The 11,639-nt window shown below is 44.0% G+C and overlaps 1 protein-coding gene across 1 annotated transcript; it reads left to right on the forward strand.

The window, feature by feature from the left end:
- Positions 1-488: 488 nt before the first annotated feature.
- LOC147906037 (phytolongin Phyl1.1-like) lies at positions 489-1,947 on the forward strand. The gene has a single exon (XM_087376142.1). The coding sequence runs from the start codon at positions 938-940 to the stop codon at positions 1,829-1,831; it is 894 nt and encodes a 297-aa protein (XP_087232268.1). The 5' UTR covers positions 489-937; the 3' UTR covers positions 1,832-1,947.
- The last annotated feature ends 9,692 nt before the right edge of the window (positions 1,948-11,639 follow it).

Here is an 11,639-nt window from a genome sequence, read left to right on the forward strand (position 1 = left end):
TTGTGTGTAGACGGAAAAACTCACGGGAGCGATACTTGCTAGAGAAGCAGATGTCGTTGACGGAAGTTACGGGTATGAAATGGCTTGTAATTAAAAAGAGCGGGGTGGGGAGAGCGGATATGATGGACGGAAATAATGGCTACGGCTTGACGTTAGCGGGAGGAATGTGGGAAGAGAAGGCGGGGAAGATAAAGTCTCTTGTGTGACGGAGACAAGGTATCTGCCTGTCTTGAACGACCTTCTGTTAGCATCCTCGATTTGGGCTTACATGAGGTAGGGCGGAGATGAACCGATGAATCTCAGAGTAGGGAATAATAGCTTGAGGAGAAGAGATGGGCGATGGCGAGGTGATGGACGAGGTTGCTGCCATCGCCAGAAGGCAGAAATCGACGAGACCGAGTCCTGATGAAAACGACGATGAATTTCTTCTTCTTCTTCTTCTTCTTCCTCTCCTCCATCTCCTTCTCCGTTGCTTCTTCTCCTCCCCGTTTGATCTCATCCTCGCCTCCATTCATTCTTTCCTCGCCCTCCTCCCTCGCTCGGATTTTCGGAAGCTTGCAGGAACCAGCTTCTCTACACGCCAACCTTGACCCAGCATCTTCCTCCCCCATCCCTTTCTTCTCTCCCTCCGCTCAGACCCCATTCCCGAATCTATATCTTCCCCTTTTCCTCTTCTCTCCCCAGCTCCCCTCCTCCATCCCTCGCCTGTTTTTCTTCTTGCTCCCTCCCTGTCTCGCCTGTGATCGCGCTGCTCCCAGTGAATTGAAAATCCTATCCTTGCAAATCCTTCAACCCAACCCCTTCACAGGATTTACATTCCCTCTCCGATCAGTCCCCTCCCTCACCTGCACCTCGTCCCCTTCCTTCTTTCCCATCAGTCGTCGTGGCTGGCAGCTTCTTCAGCGCCCTTAGGGGCAGAGGGACCAAGCGCGGATCCATGGGCCTGCTCCCTATTTTGATATATTATTCCTCCGTGGCAACGAGGGAAACGCAGATTCTAGCCCAGTACGTCGACGGAGACGCAGAGTTGCCTGCCATCGCGGCGAAATGCCTTGACCAGCTTCCACCTTTTCATAGCAGGTTTAGCTACACCACTCAGAGGCGTACGCTTGGTTGCATCATAGAGGAGTCTTTCATATACTGCGCTATTGTGGATAAGGCTCTTGGCAAAGCAAAGACCTTCTCGTTCCTAGAACAAGTGCGGGACGAATTCAAGTTATACTTGAGGACTCGAGGGCTTCCTATACACGGAACTCGATTTGAGCCACACTCTTTGGATGACGACCTCGCCCCCATCTTCCGGCGTCTCGTGGTCCCCTTCTGTGGCATCCCGCAGAAGGAAAAGGACCGTTTAGAGGAAGAGTTGCAAGCTCAACGGGAAGCCGAAGCTGAATTCGAAGAAACATCCCGCTCTGCTGCGGCACATCTCTACGAATATGATGAGCAGGCATCGAATTTAGAGGCGTGCACAGGTTCTCGCTCACCATCGGCACCCTTGATTGGGAAAAGTAACAAGCACAAGCAAAAGAGAGTCAAAGATCAGGCGAATGGAAGTAAAAACAATAAGATGGAAAGTAAAGGCAAGTCTACTGATAAAGTTCAAAGATTGGAGGTCATGATAGAGGGGAGCAGTCAGCCATCGACAGGCACTCAAATGCAGAAAGCGGGAAGCATGAGAAACAGAAGCCAGCAGATCGCTCGAAGGATGTGGTGGAGGAACGTGAAACTTGTTCTTTTATTGGATGGTGTTGTTTGCTTAATCCTGTTTGCTATATGGCTTGGAATCTGCAAAGGCTTTAGTTGCATGCAGAAGAGTAGTATTGGCTCTTGAAGGAGCAATTCAGCTATGTAGACCACGTCTGCATGATCTCAGACACATACATCTGCTTGCTGCTTACAAGGTCATGTTGATTTTGCCCTTTGATGAAAACGCTTCTGTGAGATGGATCATAGGGCAACATGAAGCTGGAAGGTGCTCAACTTTGTTGCAATTTATTCCCCACAGCCAGAGTACATCCTGCCCAGGACAGATCAATCAGCCCTTATTGTCTGTCTTGAATATGAAGTTGGATGCTCGACTTTTTACTCTTAGGTAGGCTAGTTGGCAAGGGTAAATATAATGTTTATCATGTCTGAGAGGAGGAGGGAACATGCACTGGAACTCAGGATAGACCGTTTTGGTGGGAGCGGTTAAGGAGGGACAAGTACATCGGCATTCTAGCATGGGGTAACTTGCTTGCACAGTGTTGTAGTGGTCTTTGATTAAGCTTTCTTTACCATGTAATCTATTGGAATTGTCTCAGTGAATCTGCATGCTTTGATTTTGTCCCTGGCATCAGTTGGGATGGCTGGTGTGGTCATCTTTTTTCAAATGATCGCACAGTGGTCTGATACAATCACCTTGTTGAGCACTGTCAAGCACAAGGTGCCTGTATGACATCAGACATGGTGGACCACACATCTGTTTGCTGCATATGGGCTCAGGTTGCTCTTGCCGTTTGATGAGGAAGCTTCTGGTGGATGGGTTATTCTTACTGAGGCCACAGTAGCCATAAGACATTTGGTTTGTAGACTGGACTTCTAACAATAGAAGTGCATGGATGAGCGTCAATGTCTCTTATAGTGATGTTTGGTAGATAAAGACGTTTTAATACATGAGGCACGCACAGTTCTATTCGAATCTTTCTCTGTGAAGTCGCTTGGGTATAAGGGTGTATCATATGCTTCATACCAACCTGAACTTTGATAGGAGCGGGAAATGGTGACCACAAGTGTGTTAGTCCTGTTGTCGTGAAAAGCTCATTGTTGGTAAACTGTGTTGTGACATTATTTGGCGATGTTCTATCAGGTGGCAGATCACATGATCCATTATCAGAAATGTGCCATGCAGGTCATGTTGCTTTGGAACACTTGTTTTAAGGACTTGCACCCAAAACACAGCTATTACTCACACTTCTGCTTTGGATTTTTTTTTTCAGAGAATAACACTAGGAAGCTCCCACAACATCATGAAAATGCTCGGGCAAGTTTGTTTTTCCTTTGATAATGTTTGTACGTGTGGTTTTTTTTGCAAATAAAAGATCCAAAATTGTATTAAGCTCAGCAAAAAATATAGAGGAAATACAGCCTCCTGTATCAGGAAGGCAAACTACAATATAGACGTAGGGTCCAATCAGATTTTTCCTCATGATAGCTGAGTAAGCTTGCTTAATCTTCAAAAACAAACCAATGGAATCCGTTGGTGTAAGAGTTGTTGAAAAGGGGGTAGAGCAGATTTGGAGGAAGGGGATAGAATAGCAGGAAGGTGGGAGAGATGGGGAGAAAAGAGGGAAAAGGGGTAGAGGGAGAGGGAGAGAGAGAAAGGGAGTGAGGGGAAGAGAGAGAGAGAGAGAGAGAGATTGGGAGAGAGAGTGTAGTCAGCACGTAGGAGGAGGGAGGTGGGAGTAGATAGGATTAGATGTCTCATCAAAAAGTAGTGGTGGATGGAGACTTACATAGTCCCTCCACATGTCCCACCTAAAATCCCTGTAAAGGGCCTCTAAATTAGCCCATTTCCCCCCTTCATTACAGCCATCCCTTCCCATAGAATTACACCCACAAAATTTTACATCCTAGCTGTCCAAATGGTGCTGCAAACAGCAACTACTAATCAGCCCAGAAGGAGATAGGGGTAGTCCTAGACAATGCTTTCTGGCTGTCATGAATTTTCATCCTTAGGGAGACCTTGCAATTTGATAAGATACTCTACATAGATCTTGTTTTTGGGCACATGGTCTCTGAAACCCATGATGCGCTCCGGGCATAGACGATGTGACCACCCTCATTCATAGGTGGTAGCTCGGGAAGAATTTGGACATGCTGTCCTACATGCGGCTTGAGCAATGACACATGGAAAACATTGTGAATCTTGGACGTGCTAGGTAGCTCCAACTCATATGCCATCTCTCCAACTTTGCGGATGATCTTGTAGGGACTGTTATACCCGTGAGCAAGCTTCGTATTGATGTTACCTTTAAGCGAGCATAACAGTTCTTATGGAGGCATAAATGCACATAATCCCCTTATTTAAAAGACAAATTCCTGTTGTAGAATAGCAGGAAGGTGGGAGAGATGGGGAGAAAAGAGGGAAAAGGGGTAGAGGGAGAGGGAGAGAGAGAAAGGGAGTGAGGGGAAGAGAGAGAGAGAGAGAGATTAGGAGAGAGAGTGTAGGCAGCACGTAGGAGGAGGGAGGTGGGAGTAGATAGGATTAGATGTCTCATCAAAAAGTAGTGGTGGATGGAGACTTACATAGTCCCTCCACATCTCCCACCTAAAATCCCTGTAACTCTAAATTAGCCCATTTCCCCCCTTCATTACAGCCATCCCTTCCCATAGAATTTCGCCCACAAAATTTTACATCCTAGCTGTCCAAATGGTGCTGCAAACAGCAACTACTAATCAGCCCAGAAGGAGATAGGGGTAGTCCTAGACAATGCTTTCTGGCTGTCATGAATTTTCATCCTTGGGGAGACCTTGCAATTTGATAAGATACTCTACGTAGATCTTGTTTTTGGGCACATGGTCTCTGAAACCCATGATGCGCTCCGGGCATAGAGGATGTGACCACCCTCATTCATAGGTGGTAGCTCGGGAAGAATTTGGACATGCTGTCCTACATGCAGCTTGAGCAATGACACATGGAAAACATTGTGAATCTTGGACGTGCTAGGTAGCTCCAACTCATATGCCATCTCTCCAACTTTGCGGATGATCTTGTAGGGACTGTTATACCCGTGAGCAAGCTTCGTATTGATGTTACCTTTAAGCGAGGCATAACGGTTCTTATGGAGGCATAAATGCACATAATCCCCTTATTCAAAAGACAAATTCCTGTTGCATTCATCCACATACTTTTGTTGCTTGGCTGGGGCATCTTGCGTATTCTTCTTAGCCAATTGCAGGGCATCCATTCTTTCCAAGTCACTCCTTGCGTGCTGAATTTTCACAGCTATGTCTCAACCTTGCATCCATACATTGCTTCAAAAGGGCTCATGCCAATGGAAAGGTGTTTGGTATTGTTGTAGCAAAATTCATCCAAAGCTAGCCACTTATCCCAGGACTTCTACGTATCATGACAAAAGTGCCTCAAGTATTCCTCCATCCATTTGTTCACCCTCTCTAACTGTCCATTAGTCTCTGGGTGGTAAGCAGTGCTAGGTGTGAGGAGAGTACGCATTGTTGTAAATAACTCTTGCCAAAAGTGACCCATAAACTTTGCATCTCTGTCACTGACAATTTCTTGAGGGAAGCCATGATGCTTAAAAACATGCTCAATAAATTGCCAAGCAACCTGTGATGTTGAATACCGGGTCTTCTTGGGTATAAAATGACTTGCCAAAAGTGACCCATAAACTTTGCATCTTGCGTATTCTTCTTACCCAATTGCAGGGCATCCATTCTTTCCAAGTCACTCCTTGCGTGCTGAATTTTCACAGCTATGTCTCAACCTTGCATCCATACGTTGCTTCAAAAGGGCTCATGCCAATGGAAAGGTGTTTGGTATTGTTGTAGCAAAATTCATCCAAAGCTAGCCACTTATCCCAGGACTTCTATGTATCATGACAAAAGTGCCTCAAGTATTCCTCCATCCATTTGTTCACCCTCTCTAACTGTCCATTAGTCTCTGGGTGGTAAGCAGTGCTAGGTGTGAGGAGAGTACGCATTGTTATAAATAACTCTTGCCAAAAGTGACCCATAAACTTTGCATCTCTGTCACTGACAATTTCTTGAGGGAAGCCATGATGCTTAAAAACATGCTCAATAAATTGCCAAGCAGCCTGTGATGTTGAATACCGGGGCTTCTTGGGTATAAAATGAGCTTGTTTTGTCATTCTGTCCACCACCACGTAAATGCTATCCCATCCCTTCTCTGTAGAAGGCAACCCTGTGATGAAATCCATAGCGATATGAGCCCATTTGCCTTTTGGAATAGGGAGAGGCTGTAAGAAACCTGTGGGTAGCTGGCTGTCCGCCTTATTCTGTTGGCGAGGCAAGCATTCAGTGACATTTTTAACTGCATCCCGCCACATGCCATCCTAGATGAAACTTTGTCTAATTCTTTCATATGTCTTAGTGATACAAGCATGTCCTACTATAGGAAGTGAGTGCAATTCTTGCTAAACCAGTCGTTTATACTTTGAATTTGGCACAAGATAAATTATGTCCTTGCAATACAATAGCCCATTATGAAGCCCTTGGTTTGAAGACTCTTGTAACTTCGGAAATATGGGAGCTGCCTTCGAATCTTGCATATACTCTTCCTGAATCCCATGAATCCAATCTTGATACATGGTGGAAACAACAGAAAAACTGCAAGCCCACATTCTAGACAAAGCATTGGCAACCACATTTTCTTTCCTCTTCCTGTGCTCAATGTCGAAATCATAGGACTGGACTGTAGCCAACCACCTCTTTTGCTTCATGGACAAATTGCACTACATAAGGAAGTACTTGAGTGTCCTATGATCTGTCTTAACCTTAATCCTGCTACCGTACAAGTAGTGGTGCCATTTCCTGAAAGCATGTAGTATGGCCAGCATTTCCTGATCATAAATATGATAGTCCAATGCCTTGGCTGTAAATTTTTTGCTCTCAAAAGCTTTAACTCCATGTTGCTGTCTCAGAACAGCCCCATGCCTTTGCCACTTGCATCCACCTCTACAATGAAGGGGTGTGACAAATTAGGGCACACTAATACAGGTGCATTACTCAAGGCATGTTTGAGGTCCTTAAAATTGAGTTGTGCTTCTCCTGACCATTTGAAAGCATCCTTTTCAACAAGTTACTGAGAGGGCTTCCCTCTTGGCAGAATGTTTACTAAATCTCCTGTAGAAAGAAGCCGAACCCAAAAAGCCTCTGAGTTTGGTGGGATTTTGTGGCTATGGTCAGTCCTTTATGTATTTTACCTTGGATCCACCCGAATGCCATCCTTGCTCACAATGTGGCCAAGATATTCAACCTTATCTACCATGAAAGTGCATTTGTTGGCTTTAGTATAAAGCTGATGCAATCTCAAGATTTCCAGGACTTGTTTGACATGTCTGATATGTTCCTTCTTGTCCTTGCTATAAATGAGGATGTCATATAAAAAAACCAGCACATATTTGTAAAGAAGAGGCTGCAAAATCTTATTCATGAGTGCTTGGAAAGTAGCCGGTGCATTGGTCAATCCAAAAGGCATAACTTTGAACTCATATAAACCTCCTTCTATGCAAAAGGCAGTCTTGTGCTCATCTCCTTCTCTCATTCTGATCTGATGGTAGCCTAACCTTAAATCAATCTTAGTGAAAAATCGAGTGCGAGTGTCCCCATTAAACTTATGCACCAAGAGCTTATCCTTCACATCCTTGACTGCATATACTACTTATTGTACCCACCAGAATGTCGGGCATCCTCACGATTAAGACTTGCATATTGAAGAAAGGGCATCTCATCCCATACTTCCTCAGGAAAAGCTCTGTAAGAGCGTAAGGCATCTAAGAGCATGTCATCTGTGGTCACTTGCTACCCATTTACAACATTCTGTTGCGTACTAACACCACTAACCTGATGCAAGGGCTGTGTCTGTGACTAAAGGTGTTCACTGACGGAGCCATAGAAACATGCAACCTTGGCTGAGTCTTTCTTCCAAAGGCATCCCTATGAAAAGATGGTGCAGTAAAAGCTTGAAAAGAGGACTGCCTATGAAGATAGTGGGAGAGAAGGAAGGAGTCTCACTTGCGGCTTTCTCACATACACAATGGGGGAATACACACAAAGGTGGAGGCTAAAAACAGTTTTTCTCTTCTTACTTGTGAAAGCCAAAAGAACTCTAGTACAAAGAAATCGAAGAACCCTATATGTGGGTCTCAAACCAAACTCAGCTAACTAAGGTGGCATTCTAACTGAGCCATGAACTAGAGTACTTAAGGATAGCTGTCATCCAGTTGTTATTCATGAGCGGTGTACCAACCGCATATGCAGCTAACAAGTCGGTGACATAAATGCACGACGGTCACCCTGGCATATCACGAGTGGAGCTCGATATCTCAACACTCCCTCTCGAGCTCAATCCCAATTCCTGCACACCAAGCACGTCTCTGAACTTGCGTAGCTTCTCTACGCCCAATGACTTCGTGAATATGTCAGCTACCTGATCCTCTGTGCTGACATAAACTACACCAATAAGACCTAGTAAAACCTTCTCCCGCACATAGTGATAATGCACCTCAATGTGCTTTGTTCTAGCATGATAGACTGGGTTATTTGCCAAGTGTATATTGCTCATGTTGTCACAATAAATGACAACTGGCCCATCTGTAGACTGATGCATATCATAAAGTAGCTTATGCAACCAAGCTATGTCACATGCAGCCATTGTTGCACCCATGTACTCGGCCTCTGTGCTCGACAAGGCAACTGTAGGCTGTTTCTTGCTGCTCCAAGTGACTGCAGCACTCCCAAAAGAGAACACATATCCACTGGTAGATCGTCTATTAGAAATACTACCAGCCCAATCAACATCAGTGTATCCATGCAACTGTATCTGAACCCCAATCTCATAAAATAGTCCATATTGCAATGTGGACTTCACATACCTGAGTATGCGTCTAGTCGCATCCAAATGTGGTTTCCTTGGAGCCTGCATAAACTCACTTACCAATCCAACAGCATAGCTCAAATCAGGCCTAGTAATAGTCATATAAATCAAACTTCCTACTATGCATCTGTACATAGTAGGGTCTTCCAAAAGCTCACCTGCATCTGCGCTCAACTTCACGTTCTGCTCCGAAGGAACTGAAATAGGCTTACAGCCTGTCATCCCATATTTGGACGGCATGTCCAATCCATACTACCTTTGCAAGAGCCGTACCCCACTTGGTGATCTAATCACCTGAATGCCCAAGAAATAATGCAGCTCTCCCAAATCCTTCATCTCAAACTTCTGCTTCAATAGCATTTTCACATGAAGGATGTCTTCATCACTATCACCTGTGATGATTAAATCATCAACATAAATGACAAGCAGCATAATACCTTTCTCTATTTTTCTCACATAAAGTGAGAAATCTGCCTTGGAAATCTGAAAGCTAATAGTGACAAGATACTGTCCTATCTTGTTAGACCATGCTCTAGGTGCTTGCTTCAAGCCATACAAGGCTTTCTTCAACCTGCAGACAAACTCAAGATGAACAGCATGAACATAACCTGGTGGCTGCTCCATAAAGACCTCTTCTTGCAAATCACCATGCAAGAAGGCATTCTTTACATCCATCTGATGTAAAGACCATCCCTTTGATGTAGCCATAGCAATGACTGCTCTTATGGTTGCCATCCTTGCAACCGGACTGAATGTTTCTTCATAATCAATGCCATATGTCTGTCCATACCCCTTGACAACTAATCTTGCCTTGTATCTGTTCACAAACCCATCTGCATTGTGCTTCACCTTATAAACCCACTCACAGCCAATTGCGTTCTTGTCTTTAGGCAAAGGCACTAATTCCCATGTAGCATTTGCTTCCAAGGCATCCATTTCTTCATCCATGGCTTTCTCCCATTTTTCCTTTCCCATGGCTTGCTCAAAAGAAGTGGGTTCTGGTTCCTGTATCACTTTGACCATATAGGCATAGTGAATGGCTGTAAATCCATCATATTTCGGCCTATCCACAGGATACCTAGCTTTGGTAGATCTGTGCAAAATAGGCTCACTTCCAGGTGCTCTCAAAACATCCCTGGTCTTCCTTACTCTAGGTGTAACAACAGAAGGAATACCCAACTCATCATCAATGCTCTGTTCTGAGCCACTGGATTCACCATCCACATAAGAGTGACCTGCATTCACATCAAACATGGGCTGATCTACCTTCTCTTTTCCTTTTCGTGATACCTACATACCACTGTCTGCATTTCTTTGAGGAGATTCTCCTGATCTCAATCTGCCTGTCCATGGTGAAGTATGTGAACCACTGCTAGAGAACACTGCAGGTCCACTAATATTTTTTGTGATTGCTACTGTGAATTCTGTGCAGCATTACCATTTTGTGCATCTACATCATCAATCACATTTACTGGTTTATACCAGCTGCTCATCTCATAAAAAACAACATCTCTGCTCACTGTAAACTTACGAGTAGAAGGGTTATAGCATCTATACCATTTTTGCTGTAGAGAATAACCAATAAAGATGCACTTCTCAGCTTTTGGATCCAACTTGGACCTCAACTCATCTGGCACATGAACATAGGTAATGCAACCAAAAATTTTCAAATGAGAAATATCTGGTTTCCTACCAGTATACATCTCCTCTGGCGTCATGCCATGTATTGCTATAGTGGGAGTCCTGTTCATTATGTAGACTGCAGTAGCAACTGGAAAGTCGCCCTTTTTATGGATGATGTGGGCTTTTTCATTTAGCATGGCCCGAGATACCTCTCCAATATGCCTGTTTTTCCTTTCTGCAATAATAATCTGGTAGGTCTTTTTCATTTAGCATGGCCCGAGATACCTCTCCAATATGCCTGTTTTTCCTTTCTGCAAGTCCATTTTGTTGGGTATGATTGCATGAATATTGCTACTTTATGCCATGCTCCTGCAGGAACCTTGCAAACTCATTTGAGAGGTACTCTCCTCCTCCATCTGACCTTAGGCATTTTATTTGCAGGCATGTTTCTTTTTCAACCATAGCTTTAAAAGCTTTGAAATGCCCAAACACTTCACTTTTCTTTTTCATAAAATACACCCAAACTTTTATGCTGTAGTCATCAATAAAAGTGACAAAATAATGACAGCCTCCAATAGATGTAGCTTTAGTAGTCCACACATCAGAGTGGATTGATTCCAATGGCTTCTTACTCTCTTGAACATGCCTAGGAAATGGTTTCCTTGCCTGTTTTCCAAATTGACAGGCTTCACATACCTTATGCATTTCTGCAACCTTGAATTTAGGCAATCCTGCAACAATATTTTCGGCCTGCATTGATTTAAGTCGCTGTACATTAACATGACCAATGCGTTTATGCTAGATATCAATATCTGTAACTACACCGGTCCCATGTGCAAACGTTGCTGCACTCAATTCAGGCATGTCCGCATCCAACGCAAACATTCTGCCCTTCTTCTTGCCTTTTGCTATCAAGCGACCGTTATTTTTCATATCCTCAACAAAGCATCCATGAGGATTAAATCTTTTTGCTATCAAGCGACTGTTATTTTTCATATCCTCAACAAAGCATCCATGAGGATTAAATCTGACCTGCAAGCCTTGCTCAACCATTTGACCAACAGAAACCAAGTTCTTGGTGATATTCAGGACATGAAATACATCAGACAGGTTTTCTTTTTTCCATCCTACATAGACAAAGGAATTTTACCAATCTGCACAATAGGATGCGCAGTATCATCACCAGTCTCCACAAATCCTGGTCTTTCCATTTTCCTTGCATCCTGCATCCATTCTGCATGACCTGTCATGTGGTTTGACGCACCTGAGTCAACATACCACACATCATTGCTTTCTTCTGCACTTGTCATAGGATTGGTCATGTGCTGCACCATAAATAGAAGCTCATTTCTGTCATCACCCTGTCTACTAGAAGATGCATAATTCCCTTACTGCAACT

This window comes from Dipteris shenzhenensis, chromosome 1 (genome assembly GCF_047967505.1).
Source record: "Dipteris shenzhenensis isolate YYH24624 ecotype China chromosome 1, Dip_SZ_1.0, whole genome shotgun sequence".
Lineage (NCBI taxonomy): Eukaryota > Viridiplantae > Streptophyta > Polypodiopsida > Gleicheniales > Dipteridaceae > Dipteris > Dipteris shenzhenensis.